The sequence below is a fragment of the Myotis yumanensis genome, unplaced genomic scaffold (assembly GCF_028538775.1).
Source record: "Myotis yumanensis isolate MYYU_CA2020_CCGP unplaced genomic scaffold, mMyoYum1.0.hap1 SCAF_22, whole genome shotgun sequence".
NCBI classification, from domain to species: domain Eukaryota; kingdom Metazoa; phylum Chordata; class Mammalia; order Chiroptera; family Vespertilionidae; genus Myotis; species Myotis yumanensis.
In genome coordinates this window covers 14,567,627-14,590,531 of record NW_027223773.1, presented here as the reverse complement: position 1 = coordinate 14,590,531, position 22,905 = coordinate 14,567,627, and the positions used below count along the sequence as shown (strand labels likewise).

Here is a 22,905-nt window from a genome sequence, read left to right as displayed (position 1 = left end):
TTGAGCCTCTACCTGTGAACCAGGACATCGCTGTTCGATTCCAAGGGCACATGCCGGGGTGTGGGCTCCATCCCCAGTGGGGGGTGTGGAGGAGGCAGCCGGTCACTGAGTCTCTCTCATCATTGATGTTTCCATCTTTCTCTCTCCCTTCCTCTCTGAAATCAATAAAAATATATTTTTTTTAAAAGTCAAAGAGATAGGGATATTGATTTATTTTCAGATATATACTTGAATAATATCAAGTAAATGTCAGACAAGAACTAAAGGTATAAAATGTTGAACTTTATCAAGATTTTATTTTTATCCATGTAGGATCTAACAGTGTTGGCATGCTGTTTATGTTCCTATGGTAAGACAAGACACAAATAATTCACTAGGAAATGACAGTGATTGAAAGTTATACCTTACAAAATAACATCCCAGAATAGAACTAATGCTACTCAAATAAAAAATAAAAAAGTGAAGAGAGGCAGTTTTTTCTATTTAATATTAATAAATTTACACTTTATCCATTGTTTTTAGGTTTTTGGTATTTATTTCATTTTTTAAATTTGTGGGACTCTTGATTGGTTTATGTAGGGAGGGGAAGTAACTTAAAAACTTTTTAAAAATGTGTGGCCCTGCCCTTACTGGTGTGTTCAATAGTTAGAGCTTTGGCCTGCACACCAGAGGGTAGTGGGTTCGATTTCCAGTCAAGGGCACATACCTGGGTTTGATCTCTGGCCTTGGTTGGGCATGTTCAGGAGGCAACCAATGTGTTTCTCTCACATTGATATCTCTCTTTCTCTCTCTCCCTCCCTCCCTCCCTTTCTTCCTCCCTTCCTCTCCCCTCCCTTTCCCTCCCTCTCCTTCTCTCTCTGTCTGCCTTCCTGCCTCCCTGCCTCCCTTTTACCCTCTAGAACAGTGATGGCGAACCTTTTGAGCTCGGCGTGTCAGCATTTTGAAAAACCTTAACTCTGGTGCCGTGTCACATATAGAAATTTTTTGATATTTGCAACCATAGTAAAACAAAGACTTATATTTTTGATATTTATTTTATATATTTAAATGCCATTTAACAAAGAAAAATCAACCAAAAAAATGAATTCGAGTGTCACCTCTGACACGCGTGTCATAGGTTCGCCATCACTGCTCTAGAACAATGGTTCTCAACCTTGGCTGCACATTAGAATCACCTGGGAATCTTTTTATTTATTTTTTTTATTTTTTATTTTTTTAAAATATATTTTATTGATTTCTTACAGAGAGGAAGGGAGAGAGATAGAGAGTTAGAAACATCGATGAGAGAGAAACATCGACCAGCTGCCTCCTGCACATGTCCTACCGGGGATGTGCCCGCAACCAAGGTACATGCCCTTGACCGGAATCGAACCCGGGACCTTTCAGTCCGCAGGCCGATGCTCTATCCACTGAGCCAAACCAGTTTCGGCGGGAATCTTTTTAAAATCCTGATTTCTGGGCCTCATCCTCCGGAAATTCTGTTTCTTTGTTATGGGGTGGGGCCACAACATTAGTAACAATTTCCAGAGGATGAGGCCCAGGAATCAGGATTTTAAAAAGATTCCCAGGTGATTCTAATGTGCAGCCAAGGTTGAGAACCACTGCTCCAGAAGTCAGTGGAAAAATATCCTAGGTTGAGGATTAACAATAACAAAAATAACACAAAAAAAACAAACACGTGTGGTATGGCCAGGTGGCTCAATTGGTTAGAGCCTTAGCCTGTACACTACACCAAAAGGTTGCTGTTGGTCAGGGCATATACATAGATTGGGGTTCCATCCCTGTCCGGTGCATACTGGAAGCAACCTATCGATGTTTCTCACAAAAGGACCATTTGACCTTTGAGGACCTTGAATTTTATTTTTTATTGATTTCAGAGATAGAGATAGAAACATTAGTGATCAAAGAGAATCACTGATTGGCTGCCTCCTGCATGCCCCCTACTGGGGATTGAGCCTGCAACCTGCACATGTGTCCAGACTAGGAATCAACCGTGTGTGACCTCCTGGTTCATAGGTTGACACTCATCCACTGAGCCACAACAGCTGGGCACCATCTTGATTTTTAAAGCATCCTGTAATATTGCAGATCTGTTCTTTTTTTAAAATATATTTTTATTGATTTCAGAGAGGGAGAGAGATAGAAACTCAATAAAGAGAAAGAATCATTGATCGGCTGCCTCCTACATGCTCCCTACTGGGGATGGAGCCCACAACCTGGGCATATGCCCTCGTCTAGAATTGAACCGGGACCCTTAAGACCTCAGGCCGACATTCTTTCCACTGAGCCAAACTGGCTAGGGCCAGATCTCTTCTTTTATGGACAGCTAAGAAGTAGAAATAGATAACAAACTGTTTTATCACTATTTTATCCCAGTTTATGAGCATAACTAATAAAAATTGTCAGTATATAATAAAACTGCAAGCGGCAAAAATTTGACCAGAAATTGACTGAGGAACTTAACCATTTAAACTAAATTTAAATCTGCAAAATAAGTTTAAATGAAAAGAATTGATTAGTAAAAAAACAGTAAAAATGAGTTTGTAGAATATTAGAAATGGTTTAACTGTTCTTAGTAGAAAATTGATAAAGGAATTAAATAGTCTTGAAGTTTTGTTCTGGAGTGTGTATTTTATATGATATAGCTGTAAGGCTAATTAAAATTCTTGTATCATAATTAAAACTTCAGATCAAAATAGAGTTAAAACATCTTTTTAAAATATATATATATATATTTTATTAATTTATATATATATATTTTATTAATTTATTAATTAGGAAGGGAGAGAGAGAGAGAGATATATATCAGTGTTGAGAATCATTAATTGGCTACCTCTGACATGGTCCCCCAATGGGGATACAGCCAGCGACCCAGGCATATGCCCTGACTGGGAATTGAACTATTACCTCCTGGTTCATAGGTCAACTGGGAATTGAACTATTACCTCCTGGTTCATGAGCCACGCCTGGTTGGGCAGAGTTAAAACATCTTTTATTTTAGAAAGCAACAATCAGTAGTTGAATTTAACACAAGAATAATTTTATAGTTGAACTGCATTGTGATCAGAGGTTAGAACCATATCTCAATTATGAGAATTATTAAGCCATTGAATTTTATAGCACACACACAAAAAATTGAGTGTTGGGATTCAATGCAAAATTGATTTTTTTGTTTAAAAATGTAATTTGTGGTTATAACTATTTAGACTTTATTGAAATACACATAAAGAATATGAAGTTCCTAACATTTATCATACCGTAAATACTGTTCTGCAATTCTTCCAAACTTAACGGTATTTCTTACATATTCTGTCACATCAGTACATGTAGAGTCTACCTTATTTTCTTGAATAAGTTTACAGTATTTTATTATATGAAATATTATATTTTGGCAACATTTAATCACTATTCTCTGAAAAAATAATCAGAAACAGTAGGGATCAAGAGGGTAACTTCAAGAACAGTGGGATATGATTTTTTTTTTCTAATATGGAACGCTTCACAAATTTGCGTGTCATTCTTGCGCAGGGCCATGCTAATCTCGGTATTCCAATTTTAGTATATGTGTCGCTGAAGCAAGCACAGTGGAATATGATTTTGTAACCCCTTCATAATAACATTGAGGGAATCTGCCCTTGCACAATAGTTATATCAATATACAGGCCTGAATATTTTTGTTTCATTAAAGATTACCATCATCTTCAAGTAGGTAAAAGAATATAAGAATCCACGCATACCCATCACCTAAATTCAAGTTAGTTTTCAAAATTTACTTTATATGCATCCATTTTCTTTCACTCTCCTTTCTCTCATTTCCTCTGCATTAATTCAAAGCAAATAATGGTTATTTTACTACATAATCATGTCATTACCACACTTAACATATTAATTAATTCTTTGGTATAGTTTAGTGATTTTCAACTGGTGTGCTGTAAGGATTTTTAAAACATGCAATACCTGACTATTTAGTCAAGGGCACTGACCTTTTTTCCCTTAGATTATCAAATAAAAAATGACAACAGCCAACAGGACAATAGCTGTTCAGTGTGAATGAATGAAATTATGCCTTTTATTTCCAGATCAGCAAAAAACATATTTATGTGTGTTATGAGATGAAAAAGGTTGAAATTGCTGGTAAATAGTTGAATAATCAGATTTCTGTGATTGTCTCTAAAGCACCTTTTTGAAATTAGATTGTTTGAATCAGGACACAGACAAGGTCCACACATTTCACTTGACATCTCTCATGTTTCCTTGAAGGTAGAGCAATCCTCTCTATCCAGTGACTTGCTGAAGAAGTTACCTGGTGTGATGCTCCACATTTGAAATTATCTGTGTGTTTCATGTGGTGTCATTTACACTTTATATTTTCTGAAAATCTCAGCTCTCTCTGATTAGATTCAGACTTAATATTTGGCAAGGATACGTCATAAATGCTGGGTGCTTCATACTGTATCACATCAGGAGGCACATGGCATCTTTTTTCACATTTAGTGAGTGATCAGGTCAGATGATGACCGCATGATGCTTCCTCTTCCTATCTACCCCAGTAGTCTTCAATTTCTGCTTGAATAATGGGTGACACATTTGTTTTTATGCTGTTGATAGTTCGTTTACCTCACTTTTTTTTTTTTTTTTTTTTAGACCTTGAAGTTATAGCTGGTATTCCAGCCGAAGTACCACACCTCAGAGAACGTGCAGTAGGAGAAGGACGCCATCTGTGTTTCCAATTAGTAAGCCCATCGGGAACAGCAGTTTCAACTCTTAGTTACATTAACAGGACCAATCATCTTGCTGTAGGTTTTTCTGATGGCTACCTAGCACTCTGGAATATGAAAAGCATGAAAAGAGAGTAAGGATAACTTTTCTGATTTGATTTTTGGCAGTTTCTTTCTGAATATAACTTGTACCCTATTAATATTTAAAAATTAGCTTAAGGGGAAAATGGTAGGATAAATTAATGATTGAGTGACTGAATAATTTTTTATTGTATTAAATCATGATGATATAATAAAGAAATGACTTAGCACATGAATTTAGGTTGATTCAAGGTATATTTTAAAAGGCATTTCAGTTATTGTGTTAAATTTGCTAATAAAGCATGACTCTAAAGATATTTATATCGTATGAATTTTTTCATAAGTATCTTTTTAAATAACCATACTAGAGGCGCGGTGCACGAATTTGTGCACCAGTGGGGTCTGGCTGCCCCACCCCAATTGGGGCCCATTGAGCTGGGCTGGCCCGGGAGAGGGGACATGGGAGGTTTGCCAGCTGGGCCCGCCCCCTGGTCAGACTTCCAGTCAAGGGACAATATGCATGTTAGCCTTTTATTATATAGGATGTATAAATATGTGTAAAGTAGTTGTTCCCAGTAGACAGAAAAGCAAAGGCTTTTTTAAAAATCAGTTCTAAAATGCTATGTTTTAAAATTGTTATGCTGTGCAAAACTTTGTCCAAATATAATTATATTGATACTTTTATGGGGTTAAAATTGCCAAGGAATTAACCCTTTTTTTTTTTTTTTAAATCTTTATTGTTCAGATTATTACATTTGTTCCTCTTTTTTCCCCCCATAACTCCCCTCCTTCCAGCTCCCACCCCACCCTCCACCCTCACTCCCCACCCACTGTGTTCATCCATAGGTGCATGATTTTTGTCCAGTCACTTCCCGCATCTCCCACACCCCTTTTCCCCCCCAAGAATAGTTAGTCCATTCCCTTTCTATGTCCCTGATTCTATTATAATCACCAGTTCATTCTGTACATCAGGTTATTTATTCACTTGATTCTTAGATTCATTTGTTGATAGATGCATATTTGTTGTTCATAATTTGTATCTTTACCTTTTTCTTCTTCTTCCTCTTCTTAAAGGATACCTTTCAGCATTTCATATAACACTGGTTTGGCGGTGGTGAACTCCTTTAGCTTTTCCTTATCTGTGAAGCTCTTTATCTGACCTTCAATTCTGAATGATAGCTTTGCTGGATAAAGTAATCTTGGTTGTAGGTTCTTGGTATTCAGCACTTTGAATATTTCTTGCCATTCCCTTCTGGCCTGCAAAGTTTCTGTTGAGAAATCAGCTGACAGTCGTATGGGTATTCCCTTGTAGGTAATTGAGCCTCTTTCTCTTGCTGCTTTTAAGATTTTCTCTTTGTCTTTTGCTCTTGGCATTTTAATGATGATGTGTCTTGGTGTGGTCCTCTTTGGATTCCTTTTGTTTGGGGTTCTCTGCGCTTCTTGAACCTGTAAGTCCATTTCTTTCTCCAGGTGGGGGAAGTTTTCTGCCATTATTTCTTGAAATAGGTTTTCAATATCTTGCTGTCTCTCATCTTCTGGCACTCCAATAATTCTGATATTAGACCGCTTAAAGCTGTCCCAGAGGCTCCTTACACTATCTTCACACTTTCGGATTCTTTTTTCATTTTGCTTTTCCAATTGGGTGTTTTTTGTCGAATCTTTGGTTTGATTCTTGAGCTCCTCTGGTCTGCTATTGGGTATAATATTCTTTATTTCAGTCCGTGTATGCTTTACTTTCTAATTTCTTTATCGTAGCATCGAGGGTCTCATTAGTTTTCGTGAGGCTCTGCACAAATTTATGGCAAGCCCTCAAAATTGCGATTCTTAGCTCCATATCCTCCATTTCTGTCATGTTTTTTTGTCTCCGCATCTTTTATGCTTTCTTGGTGCACCCCCTTGTGGTCTCTGTGCGCAGTCTTGTTCTAGCCAAGCCTTAATTGTTGTAGTTAACACTAGAGGGATTTGACCACCAGGCCGACTGGCTGTAGGAATCAGCTGTGCGGAAAACCTCTGTCTTCTGGGGAGGCGCTAATCCAGCCTTTGCCTGAGGCGATCGGCAAATGGCTCTGCGCAGGGCCTGGGCGGGGCGGGATCAACAGGGCAGGGGGAGGGAGCCGCTATGGCCGCTCTCAGTCCGTCCCCAGGGGTTCTGCCTCTCTGTCCCAGCAACCGCTGCAAACCTCGGAGGGGCCGTAGCCAGACAGTCCCCCTTCTCCCGTTTGAGTCTGAGTCCCTAGAGACTCGCCTGGATCTGTAGCCCAGAGTCTGAGACTCACTCCTGATTGAAAACGACAACCGCGCCCTCAGCCGCCAGCCCGTTTTGCGTGCGCACCACCTCACCACCGCACCACCGCACCTTTAAATTTTCCACACTACGCCTCCTCTGAGTGTCGGAATGCTGTTGTTTTTGCTTCTAGTTGAAGAGTCTCTCCTCAGCCAGCCTTCCTGTGGTTCTGGTTGATGTCCGTTCCGACTTTTAGTTGTATTTTTGAAGTCAGGAATTAACCCTTTATTGAGGGAAGTACTCCTTTATTGAGGGAGGTAGCAAACATAGTGGAACTGATGCTTAAATCCATGCAGCTGAAGAAATGGAGTCTTGTGGCAGTATTTCATCTCTCAAGGGTACCTCTTATTGGGGAGCAGTACATAGTGGCATATATTTATATGTACTAGAAGGACTAGTTCACTCATACATGTATTCTGTGCTTTATTAATTTTAACCCTTCCCAGTTCTCCCTGGGGGGATGGATGCCATGCTCATTGTCTTGATGTCTTGTACCCTGTGTGTTTTTTGTTGTTAATCCTCACCTGAGGATTTTTTCCCATTGATTTTTTTTTTTTTTTTTTTTTTTTAAGGAGTGGAAGGGAGGCGGAGAGGAGAGAGAGATAGACACATTGATTGATTGCCTCCTGCACCTGACCCAATGGGGTGGGGATCAAACCTGTAACCCAGGTATGTGCCCTTAAAGGGGAATCAAACCTGCAACCCTTTGGTGCACAGATTGATGCTCTAACCCCTGAGCACAACATTGGCCACTCCTGCACACCCACCACTGGGGATCAGGCCCACAACCTGGGCATGTGCCCCCAACCAGAATCAAACCTGGGATCCTTCAGTCTGCAGGCCAACGCTCTATCCACTGAGCCATACTGGCCAGGGCTCCTGTGTATTTTTGAAGACGGTTGTACGGACAGTAGTTGCTCTAACTCAAATTCTTATATTGAGGCACCTTCTTTAACATAGCTATAATTTAAAAGTATGAAGTATAGTAATTTTTGTGCCTCTTACAGATACTACACACAATTGGAAAGTGGAAGGGTTCCCGTATATGCTGTTACTTTTCAAGAACCTGAGAATGATCCTCGTAATTGCTGTTATTTGTGGGCTGTTCAGTCTACACAAGATAGGTAAGTGTGATACATGTGTTTTTAAAAAATATTTGTCAAAAATGTAGCAGCATTTAATTTCTTCGGAAAGCTTTTACTTTGTACTGTGTTGTCTCTTTTTAGTGAAAGCAACATAATTCAGTGACTTAGTGATAGTTGAAATGATTAAAAAAGTTAAATGAGCCCTAGCTATTTTGGCTCAGTGGATAGAGCATCAGCCTGCGGACCGAAGGGTTCCAGGTTCGATTCTGATCAAGGGCACATGCCCAGGTTGTGGGCTCGATCCCCAGTGTGGGGCATGCGGGAGGCAGCCAATCAATGATTCTCTTTCATCATTGATGTTTCTATCTCTCTCCCTCTCCCTTTCCCTCTGAAATAAATAAAAATATACTTTAAAAAAAAGTTAAATGATTATTTTACAAGTTTAAGTAATTCTCATATATCAGTGAGAAGAAACTGTGCTTGCTTGATTTGTTTCAGTGTTATTTCAAAGTGTAAGCCAATTCAGATGACCAGGCAACCTATTATTACTAGAGGCAATTTTTATGGCTTTCTGTATTCTCTTGTAAGAACATCTTTTCTCTTTATAATCTCATTCCTTTTTCCTCTTTGTTTTGTATGCCTCTCTCATTTTTATTTATCCCTACTCTGTTTTCTAGTATATTTTTAGGATTGCCTTTTCCCTGTCATAAGCTCTAATGTTCTAATGTGCAACTATGGACAGATCTTTCTTTTCAATTTAATTTCTAACTGGTTCATTTCCAGTGCTAGAACAGTATTCAGTGCTGATTTTTAACTTTTTTTCTTAGGTATTTAGTTCTTTCTTTGGTGATCAGTGAAATTAAAGTTTGTGGTGTAAATGCCATGATCCTGATAACTCACTGATCCCAGTACTTTCTCTTTCCAGGTCCTATTCTACCTTAGATTTTATGTACCTGCGTTGTGGACAATTTGGGTTTTTGTTTTCGATGTCCTCACGTTTGAGGTTTTGTCTTAACCTTACATTGTAGTAACAAGGCAATGAATGAAAAAATGATTTGCCATTTTTCAAATTTGTCAATCCTGGAGAAAATACAGAGATATCTATTGAGCTGCCCCTCATTTGGATCAAATTCGTATTTCCATTCATCTGAGTGCAATGTGGGCCAACAGCATTGAGAAATGGGCCTTGTGACGGCTTTGTGTGGTCAGGAATGAGAGGGCATTATGTTTATTTTTATCATTGACAGTATTTCAGATGTCCCCCTTTCCTCCCCCTTTGCCCCTCTCCACTCAGCCTCTGCCCCACAGCAGGCCTTCCCACACTATTGTCTGTGTCCACGGGCTATGCATATGTGCATATATGTTCTTTGGCTAATCTCTTCCCGTCCCCTCCATACCCTTCCCCTCTGAGATATGTTATTCTGTTCCATGCATCCATGCCTCTAGATCTATTTTGTTCATTAGATTCTACATATAACTGAGAGCATGTATTTGTCTTTCTCTGACTGGCTTATTTCACTTCACATAATACTCTCCAGGTCCATCCATGCTGACACAAAGGGTAAGAGTTCCTTCTTTTTTATAGCCACATCATATTCCATGGTGTAGATGTACCACAGCTTTTTTGTTCCACTCATCTACTGATGGGCACTTAGGCTGTTTCCAGATCTTAGCTATTGTAAATAATGTTGCTATGAACATAGCGGTGCAAATATTCTTTCTGATTGGTGTTTCAGAATTCTTAGGATATATTCCTTGAAGTGGGATCGTTGGGTCAAACGGCAGTTCCTTTCTTTGTTTTAAAAAAATATATGTTCATTGATTCAGAGAGGAAGGGAGATAGAGATAGAAACATCCACAATGAGAGAGAATCATTGATCAGCTAGCTTCTGCATGCCCTCTACTGGGGATTGAGCCCGCAACCCAGGCATGTGTCCTGATCAGAACTCAAACTGACCTGGTTCAGAGGTTGATGTTCAACCACTAAGCCACACTGCCCAGGCACAGTGACCTTAATTTTATCATACGCACTCAATATTGTATTCAAACTGAACTGATTTGGACAGTGAGAGATGCTTAGTGTAATTAATATGATTGTTAGTATTTCTTAGGAGAAACACTAAAAAACATGCTGATCTCTCTTTCAGTGAAGGGGATGTTCTGAGTTTGCATCTGCTTCAGCTGGCCTTTGGGGATAGAAAGTGTTTGGCATCAGGACAAACCTTATATGAGGTAAATGTAATGGTAATATGGCTTCGTATTACCATTTTGTTCATTGATCACGTATTTTAAGTCTTTTAAGACATTAAGATATTAAAAAGTTATTCTTACAGTTAGTACTGTGTTCACAATATATAATGGAAAAAGTGTTACATTAGGGATTAGGACACCAGTTGCTTTACCAAGGTGGCTCTGTTAGCACTCCAGGTATCACTTGCCTCTAAAAGGAGGGAATTGGACAGAACTAAAGCTTGTAGCCTAAATGTTACCCAGGAAAAATAACCCCACATTGATGCTCTTAACACAGAGGGGAACCGTTTTCCTGCCCAGGGCCGTTTGGATATTTATAACATCATTTGAGGGCCATACAAAATTATCAGCTTAAAAACTGGCCTGCTGTATTTGGTCAAACATTTAATTAACACTTGGAGTGGGGGAAACGAGTTAAGTCGGCTCGCGTGAATTGCGCGTACTCCGCGGGAGCCGTCTTAACTCGGTTCATATAGATTTGCGGTGGAGTGCGGGAAACGTGTAAACTCGGGCCGATTGTAACTGCGTATTACCAAATATTTGTTTGTTTGCCGTTCACAAAGATACCTACCTGCGTATGCGAACCATTTCATACCCATTGGGGTAATAGGTATCATAAAAATCCCTGATTTTGCGCGGGAAACCTAAATAATTGCCCGCGCCATCTTATATTTTGGCGGGAAATTCACCCGACACCGTAGTGTTAACTCATCCCTAATGCCTTGGCAGAGCCAGACCAAATGATTTCGGGGGCCTTATATGACCCACGGGCCAGACGTTTCCCATCCCTGCTCTAACATATCAAGCAGTAAACCATGGGGTGACTTTATAAACAGTCTTGTCACTGACAATTGTATAAGAGCATAAATGCATCTAGCCTTTCATATGACTATTTTTGTGGCTGAATTCTTGAGGAAATAGAGGGGTGCTACTAATAGCCATGTTTGGTCAACCCTCACATTCCATTCTCCAGAACAGGCTTTCTAGACCTAGTGTTCGAGGGTATAGGGATGGGTACCTGAATAATGTGTACAGGCATTCTACTGATTATGCATTTGGGGGGAAAGTTTCACAGCTTTTTTCAGATTCTTAAAGGGATTGATGAGCAAAGACCTATTCTAGAGCAAGATTTTCATTGCGAATACAAGAGTAGGTTTGCTGGCCTAGAGTATGTGTATATATAACTTCAGTGGTTAGTCCAATTTACACTACAACCAGTAGTACATGAAGGTTCCCATGTTTGATAACAGCTTCAAAAAATTTATTGGTAATTACTTTTGAGAGACTAAAACTAGCTTTTTATTTGATAAATATTTTATGCCATATGAAATTTTAGAGCTTTCAGTGATACTTTCAGGGTTTAACTTTTTTTTGTTTTCTTTGTGGAAAAATCTTTAAATATCGAAAACATTTAATTTTAGAATGACTTTTTGCTTAGAATCCTATGAAGATAAGGGTTTTATACACTTTCTTTTTCAGGGGTTGGAGTACTGTGAAGAAAGATATACACTGGACCTCACATGTGGCATGTTTCCTTTGAGGGGACAGACTAGTAATACCAAACTCTTGGGATGCCAGAGTATAGAGAAATTTCGATCTCATGGTGACAGGGAGGAAGGCATGAGTGAAGGTTAGTTAAAAGTTCTCTTATATGGCATGTGAATGCTTGACTTAAGGTTTATATGTTTTTTTTAATCGATTTTAGAGAGAGTAACATCGATTTGTTGTTCGACTTATGCATTTACTAGTAGATCAGTCCTTCTCAACCAAAGTTCCTTTAAAGAATTCAGCTCTAAGACCTAAAGGCATCCACTTTAGGTGTTGATATTCTCTGGTACTAGCTATGCACAATTCTTGGGAGATATTCATTCAGATCATTTTCTATTTTCTACCTCTAATACCTCAAAGTTGCCAAGGTGACAACTGAAAATAAGCCACAATATAACTTTTCTGATGAGTTTTTAATAAGGTGTTCTTGAAATATAAAAACAGTTAAGATAAAGGTGAGTAAATCTCTACTTATAAAATGCATGATAGCCGAAACCGGTTTGGCTCAGTGGATAGAGCATCAGCCTGCGGACTGAAAGGTCCCAGGTTCGATTCCGGTCAAGGGTATGTACCTGGGTTGCGGGCACATCCCCAGTAGGAGATGTGCAGGAGGCAGCTGATCGATGTTTCTCTCCCATCGATGTTTCTAACTCTGTATCTCTCTCCCTTTCTCTCTGTGAAAAATCAATAAAATATATTTAAAAAAATAAAATAAAATAAAATAAAATGCATGATAGAAGTGTGTTTTGGCAAATTAAATCAAATATGGATTTATGAGAAAGATCTCGTTATATTTTTATTTGGGGGATTTTACTTTGAGATTATTCTAGTTTTTAAAATTATCTTTTCCTTTTAGCTCTGTCTCCTGACACTAGTGTTTCAATCTTCACCTGGCAAGTGAATATATATGGACAAGGAAAGCCTTCTATATATTTGGGGATTTTTGACATAAATCGTTGGTATCATGCGCAAATGCCAGATTCATTAAGGTATGTGTCTCTCTTTCTTTTGGTATTTGTATCTGTAGCAGTTCAGTGAATAATTGTGTAAAATTTCCTTTTAGATCGGGAGAAACTCTACATAATTGCTCTTATTTTGCATTGTGGTCGCTGGATTCTGTTGTAAATATGACTTCTCCACATTATATCTTGGATATATTAGTCCACGAGAGAAGTTTAAGTCGAGGACTTGCTCCTTCATACTCGCCTCCTGAGCAGTTTTTTAACCCAAGTTCCTATAACTTTGGTATGTATTTCCCTAACATTACCTTTTGAGAAAAATAACATGCAAGAGTATGTGTGTGTGTGTATTTATGTTTAACATATGTGCATAGTATTATCTATTCATATCTCATTGTCAGCTAATATATGGATAGCATAGAAAATATACATGTACATGAGAAATTTAATACTTACATAGTCTATAAAGAAATTATCACAGTTTTGAATTTGCTAGAAAAGATTAAATATTTCACACTTACTGCATTTGTGATAAAGTTGGGTATCATTTTTTATAAAGTTTGGAAATACTTGGAAAAACATTTTAAAATATTTTGTATATAATAATTTGATACCTTGGCTAGCAGTCTGTTAAGAGAAATTCTGTTGTTATCAATGCCATTTCAAATATAATACTTAAGTGGATTTTTAAAATCTTTTTTTTAGATGCCACTTGTTTGTTAAACTCAGGAGTTGTTCATATAACTTGTACTGGCTTTCAGAAGGAGGTAGGTAACAGCTGGCAATGTGGACAGTGTTTCTTATTGAACTCAAGTCAGATCATGGATTTAAACTTGATGGTAGCTTCTAGGTTAATGAGACGTATCGGAATGTTTTTAGCAGCTTTCTATGGATGTTAGCTACTTGACCCCAAGGAAAAGATCAAAGTAGGTCAATGTCTTACCTGTCCCTTTTAATCCTTTCTCTAAATTCTCCTTTCTCCAGAAAGCTTTTGAATAAATAAAGTAATGCAAAGAGGTACCTAGCACAGTGGTACAGTGCCTGGCACAGAGCGGATGATGACTGTCTGTTGAAAAATACTTTTCTAGGAAAACATCAAGTGACAAACCTTTTAACTCATAATCACATAGATGTAGATGAATGCCGTATTTATACTTCATATCAGGTCTTTTGTATATTAGACCCAGAGGAATTAACTGCAGGGTGTTGTGTGTGTGTGTGTGTTCATAAAGAGCTGTCATCGAGTCTATCAGCTTTAGAGAAGGTAATGGGTACCTTTCATAAAAACATGTAAGCTACAATATTTATAATTACGAAGCATTGATTTAGCTCAAGAACCTATAAACTCTTTTCCTTGAAAGAAGTACAAAAATGTAGTCTTCCACAATTTCCATTTCAGTGTTTTTAGTTTTATTCAAAATGTTAAGTCTATGAGTGGGGTAATGAGTTTATTATGTATTCTTAAATTTGGTTATTTGATTAATTGATATCTTATTGATCAATCTGTTTCAGACTTTGACCTTTTTAAAGAAATCAGGACCATTTATCAATGAAGTTATTTCTGATAGTTATAATCGATGTCTTATGGCTGGCCTTCTCTCACCAAGACTTATTGATATGCAGCCTTCCAGTTTAAGTCAGGTGAGATGATTTTTTCTTAACCCTCACCCAAGGATATGTTTTTATTGATTTTTGAGAGGAGAGAGAAACATCGATCATTGCCTCCTATATGTTCCCTACTGGGGATCAAGCCTGCAACCTGGGCCTGTGCCCTGACCAGGAATTGAATCATGACCTGGTTCCTAGGTTGATACTCAACCACTGAGCCACACTGGCTGGGCTATAAATTGAATCTTAATAATATGGCATTTTGTGACTGGCTTCTTTCACTTAGCACAATGTTTTCAAGGTTCATTATCTTGTAGCATGTATCAGTACTTCATTTCATCTTAGGGCTGGCTAGTATTTCACTACCAAGTATACCTCATTTTGAAATTCATTCTTCAGCTGATGGACAGTCTTTGGCTATCAGGAATAATGCTGCTTCATATGGAGTTCTTGTGTAGTCATGTGTTTTCATTTCTCTTGCGTGTGTACCTAGGTGTGGAATTGCTGGGTCATATGATAATTTTGATTGTGAGGAATTACCAGATTGTTTTCCAAAGTGGGCTTTATCATTTTATATTCCCACCAGCAGTGTGTGAGGATTCCAATTTTTCCACATCACCAATGCTCATTATTGTCCGTCTTTTTTTATATAGCCATCCTAGTGAGTCATAATGATTTTTAAGCCTTTAAAATTTTGTATTCTGAACTAGAACTTCTGCCTCTGATTCTGTGATCACATATCCTTTCTTATTTAATGTCCTACTTTTTTGTATGCATGGTGTAGGAAGAACAATTAAAAGCTGTATTGTCAGCAGCAATCCACACAAGTTCCCTGGGACTTTTGACTGGATATATCAGGAGGTGGATACTGGATGGTAAGATTGTTATTTTTAATGGAAAGTTACTTTTGTATTTTTAAAATTATCAACTCGCTGTTTGTGGGGGTGGTTAATCTTCATTTGGAGCTATTTGTAGATCCGCATATAATTACATGATTATAAGACATAATATAGAGAGATCCTGTGTACTCTTTACCCCCCTCCCACCCACCCCCACCGCCACCCCAATGATAAAATCTGGCAAACCTCTACTACATCAAATCAGCATCCCCCATGTTGCCCTTTTATAGCCACATCCCTAACCCCTGACAATCACTAATCTATTCTTTATAATTTCGTCATTTAAAAACTGCTCATAAATGGAATCACACAGTATGCAGCCTTCTGGGATTGACTCTTTTTCACTCAGCGAAATTCTTTGGAGACTTACCAAGTTGTGTGTATCACTCTCACTCTGTACAAACATTTGAGAACGAGTCGAAGACATTGTGTTTCTTTACCCATAAATAATTAAATATTATTTCCTTCTAAGAACAAGGACACTCCATTAAAAAACCACTTTGCAACTATAAAAATCATGAAAATTAACATTGATAACATGCCATTATCTAATCTACAGACATTGGAATCTCACTAATTGTCCCTATAAGGTCCTTTGTAGCATTCTTGGGCAGGGGAAATCCAGAATATGTACATATTGTATTTGATTTTCATGTCTTCCTATTTATTTTTATTTTATTATTTAAGAATTGCAGGGGTTGTTTTGTGTGTGTGTGTGTTGTTGTTGTTTTTAATCTTCACCTGAGGGCATGTTTTTTTAATTGACTTTTTTTTTTTCCTAAGAGAGGAGGGGAGAGAGAGAAACATGGATGTGAAAGAGAACATCAATCAGTTGCCTCCTGTACATGCCGGACTGGGAATCGTACCCCAACCTTTTGATGTACAGGAGGACACTCCAACTATCTAAGGCACCCGGCTAGGGCAATTTTCATGTCTTTTTAATCTCTAAAGTTGGTATAAGCCTTTCTCTTTCCAAACATTGATATTTTTAAAGAATATAACCCTATGCCGGACCGGTTTGGCTCAGTGGATAGAGCATTGGCCTTCGGACTCAAGGGTCCTGGGTTCGATTCCGGTCAAGGGCATGTGCCTTGGTTGCGGGCACATCCCCAGGAGGGGGTGTGCAGGAGGCAGCTGATCGATGTTTCTCTCTCATCCATGTTTCTGGCTCTCTATCCCTCTCCCTTCTTCTCTGTAAAAAATCAATAAAATATATTAAAAAAAAAAAAAGAATATAACCCTGTTAATTTTGTAGATTGCTTTTCAGTTTGGTTTATTGATCTTTCCTCATGATTGGATTCAGATTTTACAATTTTCACATAAAGTAATGTACTGCTCTGAGAAGGATACATGGTACCAGTTTCTCTCTATTGTTGATTTTTATCTTGCTCAGTTGGTAAGGGTGGTTTCTGTCAGGTTTCTCCACTAAAAAGTTAGCCCTTTTTTGTTTCTAATAATAATCATTCTTTATTTTTTCTTTTATATTTACAAATTAGAACAACCAAATTCTGCTGCTAATTTGCGCTTTGTTCTTGAATGGACATGGAATAAAGTGGTTCTCACAAAAGAGGAATTTGACAGACTATGTAAGTACTCTATTAAAAAATTAATTACTTTTTAAGTACGTAACAATAATTTTAATCATCTTGACATTATAAATTCTGAAGGCCCAGAAGAAAACTTTGTTTTTAGTTTAGAGTAACAAAATTATTTTTTGACGAAAATTTTGCAACAGATTGTTAAACTGGCAACATATTATGTCCATATTGGCAAGTTTAAGAATTACATCTTATGCATCTTTTGATCTTCAGAGTTTAATTTACAAAATTGCTTATGATTAAGGAGAATATGCGAGCTAACCTCAGAAACTGCTCTACTTATTCATTTTCTGTTTAAAGTATTTATGAGCATAAAGAAACTAAATAGGGTAAAAGCTCATCATCTGTTTTCTAACAGTTGTCATTATCAGGCATTCCAGGTCATTTTCCTTCTTGACAGTTGTATACTTTGAGTTTTGAGGTATCCTGTGAATATTAAAAACCCATTATGCCCAATTAGTGCAGAAATGATTGCTCTCTACGTGAAAGTAAAATTAAAGTTAATTTAGAAGTACATGTTTTTATTCCTATTATGATGAGTGAACAAATGGATTTTTCAAAATTTATTCTTTTTTTTTTTTTAATATATTTTATTGATTTTTTTACAGAGAGGAAGGGAGAGAGAGAGTTAGAAACATTGATAAGACAGAAACATCGATCAGCTGCCTCCTGCACATCTCCCACTGGGGATGTGCCTGCAACCCAGGTACATGCCCTTGACCGGATCAAACCCGGGACCCTTCAGTCCGCAGGCCGACGCTCTATCCACTGAGCCAAACCGGTTTCGGCTCAAAATTTATTCTTAATAGAATTTTTAAATCAAAGTTGTACAAGAAGACACGGGGTTCTATTGTATCTTAGGGCATACTCATAAAACTGTAAACATGGATTAAAATTTTTTTAAATATTTCAGTAATCTGATAATTCAGAATAAGGGTAAAAATATACTCTTTTCAGGAGAAAATGTTTTCAGGATTGATAATGTAAGTTATGTAAAAAAAGAAAAAAATTCAATTCAGTTTATAAAATTCTGTGTCTATTCTTTTAGCATCATGTGGTGTTTCAGGGTTGAACTTGGTAGTAACTCAGCCATTGTTACTGCCTTGAGCTTCATTAATGGTTAATGAAGATTTTTTTAGATAAAATAATAATTAAAAAATAAGTATACTACATGTATTAGAGGTAAAGCAAATTTATTTTTTCAAGTTTTTTTTTTTTAACTGATTTTTAGAGCTGGGAGGGAGAGAGATTGATTTGTTATTCCACTTATTTATGCAGTCATTGGTTGATTCTTTTATATGCTTGGACTGGGGATCGAAACCAAAACTTTGGCATATTGCAACGATGCTTTACCCAACAACAATTGAGCTAAAAAGTTAGTTTTACATCCGACCAGGATGTAAAGCAAATAATTTGATTTGGGGAAGGAAGGTTTTAGTATTCAGATATTTGTTTTAAATGATATATCAAATATTACACATTATATAGTAAAATACAATTATATAGATGTTAATGCAATTAAATCTTATCAAAAGATGTAACCAGTAGCAACTAAAACACTCCCCCCCAAAGGACTTGTAAATTCAACCTTTAATTCAAAATGAAAGGACAACTGAGTCTACAATGAATTATGACATACCTGCGGTTTTGTAGTAAGTCTTTATCTGAATCTTAATGTCTAACTTTTTAAAGACTGGAGGTGGAAGAAAGTTCTTATTAATTGCAGAACAATATGGTACACAACATTTCTGACATAAAATATTTATTTGAAGGAGGATAATGAATATACTGATTTTTAGTGAATCTGAAATTGAATCTGTATCACCTTTTCTACATTCTGCTTACCTCATTCTACATTTAAAAAAAGTTATTGTGTCTATCCCTTCTAGGTTCCTTGAGGGTGTTTGCCATTTCAAGCTCGTCTTTATAAATCTCATAAAGTATAGAATGATTCTGTGGTCAGTAGGAATTAGAGAAAGTTCTCAGTTGTGAGTTTAATTATTTGAGATTTATTGTGTTGAAACTAATTGTATATTTTATCTTTGAAAGGTACACCATTATTTGATGGTTCGTGTCGTTTCATTGATCCACAGACTATACAATCTATTCAGCAATGCCATTTGCTGCTTAGCAATCTTAATACAGTCTTAAGCTGTTTTGCAACAGAGGCACAAGAGATCACGGAAAGAGGTGTGCTGTTTATCTTATATAAATGAGCGTTTTGTTAAATGTTACTTATTGACTTCTTAAAAGACTAAATTTCCTGTCTTAGATGGATCATTGTGCAAAAAGGCCATTATTTCTCAAATGCTGTTTTGTTTTTCTTGTGTGTGTGTGTGTGTGTGTGTGGTTTTTTTTTTTATGAAAAGCTACGTAATGCTATTAGGTGTATCATGAGCCCATGCTTAAATAAGTGGCAAATTCTGGATTTAAACCTAATGGCTTTTAAGGTAGTATATTTATAGTAGAATTTCAAATTTTTAAATTATACATAAGTTTTTATTCACAGAGGTCATTGTAATGTTTTCTGCTGTTTTGCCATTTAAACAAAACAGTTTTATTTAAAGGTCTGATATGAACAACCTAAGGTATATTAATGATGCTGTATAGTTTGTAGCAGTGTATTAACTTGACTTCTGAAATTAGGTAAATGGAAGTGTAGCTGAGGTAGAAACATACCTGAAACGCCTACTTCAGTGAGTCATTTGTTCAGCCTGAGTTTTAACTTCCTGTTAAAAATAACCAAAGAATTAATTAGTTTTCTAATCGGTGTCTTGATTTTTCATTTGTGGTTGAAGTTTAAACAACTGGTGTTTAACTCTTCTTTACAGGCCGTATGAACTTAACCAATAAATGTGTGGTTTCCCAGCTCATCTGTCAGTACGCACAAATGGTTCTCTGGTTCTCTCACTCTGGGCTTTTACCAGAGGGCTTAGGTAAAATATTTACTTATCTATAAATATTAATTGAAACATTCTTAAATCTTTATAATTTTGTGGTTGTGTTCTAATGTTTTGGGTTTTCTTTCTTCTACCACCTCACTTATGTTCCTTTTATTCTTACTTTCTTTTCTTACATTCTTTCTGTTTATCTTCAGTACCTCACCCCATGCCTGATACACAGGTTTTCCATACATGTTTATTGGGTTAAAGAACATTTTGAAGGAAAGAATATTTGAAAGAATATTATGGCTTCTGAAAGTTGATTCAATATCACCAGCTATAATTTAGGTCCATAGAACTTACGCATCCTATAATCTAATTTGTCAATCTTTTTATTTTAAGGGTTCTTTTAATATGGTTATTAACAAATATTTACCATCATTTAAATACCTCTTTTTATCTCAGGGGTGGGGAACCTTTTTTCTGCCAAGGGCCATGTGGATATTTATAATATCATTCATGGGCCATACAAAATTATCATCTTAAAAATTAACCTGCTATATTTGGTCAAACATTTAATTAACTCACCCCTAATACCCTGGCAGGGCCAGACCTAATGATTTTGCAGGTCTTATACAGCCTGCAGGCCAGACATTCCCCGCCCCTGTTTTATCTAATGATTGATGTCAATATCAAGAATTAGAGAATTTGACTTTTGCTGTATTTGTTTAAAATACACTTCCAAAGCTTATTAACTTCTTGCATTTCCAGGATTCGCATTAGATTTTATTTAAGCTTACTTCTCTCACTGTCCATAATTGCTGTTGATCTGTTCTCTTAGCATCCTTATTGTTACGGGTGTTTATGAGAGACTTGGTTTTCTCATTTGTGCATCTATTAATAAAGGGGTGGGTATATTACTAAAGTTTAGGAAGCCTACAAATTAAACAATAATATAAAATTATAGTAAAATATCAATGTGAGTAACCTAAGTATTGTTGGGGTATTTTGGAAATATTACTAGCTTTTTTTCCAACTCTTAAAAAAACAATCTAGATGATGCTGTGCAGTTGTCAAGGTTATGCTACAACTACCCTGTAATTCAGAGCTACTACACCAGTCGTCGGCAGAAGTGTGAGCTTTTATCAAGGTATAGTACATCCAGAACCTTCCAGCAACATGTTAGACATTTCTCCTGTAGGAAGTCAGAACGCCTTCTGAGGTAGAACAGCATTCATCCTGTTATAAAATGATTAAATGAGTGGAATTCTCAGAATTTGTTCCCAACATTACTGTTTTATTTGTAATGTTTGCCTTGGCCTGATGGTCACACTTTTACTTTAGAACTTGAGTATAGCTATTAGTTGTTTCCTAAAGAAAGCTATTTACCACCATTCATAATTAGAGGAGATTCTATAATTTTAAACGTGCTTTTTCTGAGAATTCTTATTCAGAAAAATACAAAACTGGAAGCTGCTCTTCATCAAAAAAGCTTAAAATAGGTCACCAGTTAGTTATGTTACATTCTTTCCATTAACAGTTGCATTTCAGCACTTGGACGACTTTGTTTTTTCCCCTTATTTCTTCTCCCCCCCCTTCCTGCTTCCCAACTCTTCTCCCTTTGATAATTGGGATCATTGCTTTTAAGAATTTAACGCTATTGTCTTGATAATAATAATTACCACTAATGTTAAATAATTTTTAATGTTGCCCTTATTGCAGTGGGAAATGGAACTCTGACTATTTGATGATCGATGGAATGGTTTCTCAGTTAGGAGATCGAGTTGAGAAGTTGTGGAAACGAGATGAAGGAGGCACAGGAAAATACCCTCCTCCTAGTCTGCATGTAGGTTTGCAATAACATGGTATCACTGAAGAGTTCACAAAGTTGTGGGGAGGGAGGTATGCTTAACTGAGTTGTCACACCTGGCACAGTCTTGGGGGAATAAATCTATAATAATAAAAGCGTAATACACTAATTAGACCTTACGCCTTCCTGGCGAGGGAAGCCCGTGCTGGCAGCCGGGGAAGGAAGGCCTACTCTTGCACGAATTTTGTGCATTGGGCTTCTAGTGGGTATATAAAATGGACTGAATTTTTTATCTCTTTTATAGGCACTACTTGACATATACCTACTAGACGACGTTACTGAAACAAGCAAACATTTTATTGTATCCTTTAAAATTTTTATTAAATAATTCATGTGTTACCTAAATCACAAAATTTCAGAATAGTAGGAACCAATACACAATCTAATCCAGTCTCAATTTCACATTTGAATTTTTTTAAAAGGAAGGTATCTTTTTTTTTTTTTTTTGCCCTGATTCATAATTTAATGGCTGTGCAGGTACTGGTCTCTTATTTCTGCCACTCACGGGCCCACTGCTCTGGGGTCAGGGTTTTCTGCTCAAAGGCATGGATATGCGGGAGCTCTTCTGCTAGACACGTGTTCACCAGCCAGTGTCTCTGGAGCAGCGGCTTCCCCTCGAACTTGGCCGACACCACCAGGACTCGGAAGCTGGACGAGCAACGGTTGGGAATCATGTCCTCCACCTCCACGTGCTCTGCCTGCAGGTCCCATCGCAGCTTCTCCCGCAGGTGATCGGCGCTGAGTTCCATGGCAGCCAGCGGGGGCGGCCCGGTGCGGGCAGAACCCCAGATCCCACGCGGTCACGCTGCTTCCACCCTCACTGCTGCCACTTCTGCGGAGGCCTCTACTTCCGCCCTTACTGAGGCGTTCCTAAAAGGAAGGTTTCTTAACCCAGGATCTGTGGGTTGGGTTTAAGTGGTCTGTGGTTAACCTAAAATTATGCAAACGTTTGTTTTATGTTTATTTTTGTAGGGATAGGGTCCATTGCTTTTATCAGATTCTCAAATGTGTCTGAGACACTCCCCAAGTTAAGAGCAGCAGTTCTAAAACATTACTGGCAAGTAGTCATTTTCAAATAGGTTAACTTATGTACTGAATATGAATACATTTAAGGTAGTTTAAT

General features: G+C 37.3%; 1 protein-coding gene and 2 pseudogenes across 1 annotated transcript in view; 1 reads left to right on the top strand and 2 right to left on the bottom strand.

Moving 5' to 3' along the window:
* AHCTF1 (AT-hook containing transcription factor 1) overlaps positions 1 to 22,905 on the top strand; it is a 72,467-nt gene that overhangs the window by 15,809 nt on the left and 33,753 nt on the right. Inside the window, exons 5-19 of the mRNA XM_070401370.1 lie at positions 4,645 to 4,852; positions 8,091 to 8,207; positions 10,316 to 10,400; positions 11,898 to 12,048; positions 12,823 to 12,955; positions 13,030 to 13,211; positions 13,631 to 13,692; positions 14,438 to 14,566; positions 15,318 to 15,408; positions 16,929 to 17,018; positions 19,080 to 19,220; positions 19,862 to 19,966; positions 20,969 to 21,062; positions 21,635 to 21,758; positions 22,027 to 22,083. Of these exons, the coding sequence (XP_070257471.1) occupies positions 4,645 to 4,852; positions 8,091 to 8,207; positions 10,316 to 10,400; positions 11,898 to 12,048; positions 12,823 to 12,955; positions 13,030 to 13,211; positions 13,631 to 13,692; positions 14,438 to 14,566; positions 15,318 to 15,408; positions 16,929 to 17,018; positions 19,080 to 19,220; positions 19,862 to 19,966; positions 20,969 to 21,062; positions 21,635 to 21,758; positions 22,027 to 22,083 (1,769 nt within the window). The remainder of the gene's footprint in view (positions 1 to 4,644; positions 4,853 to 8,090; positions 8,208 to 10,315; positions 10,401 to 11,897; positions 12,049 to 12,822; positions 12,956 to 13,029; positions 13,212 to 13,630; positions 13,693 to 14,437; positions 14,567 to 15,317; positions 15,409 to 16,928; positions 17,019 to 19,079; positions 19,221 to 19,861; positions 19,967 to 20,968; positions 21,063 to 21,634; positions 21,759 to 22,026; positions 22,084 to 22,905) is intronic.
* LOC138999390 (U6 spliceosomal RNA) lies at positions 3,484 to 3,583 on the bottom strand (annotated as a pseudogene).
* LOC138999271 (bolA-like protein 2 pseudogene) lies at positions 22,220 to 22,555 on the bottom strand (annotated as a pseudogene).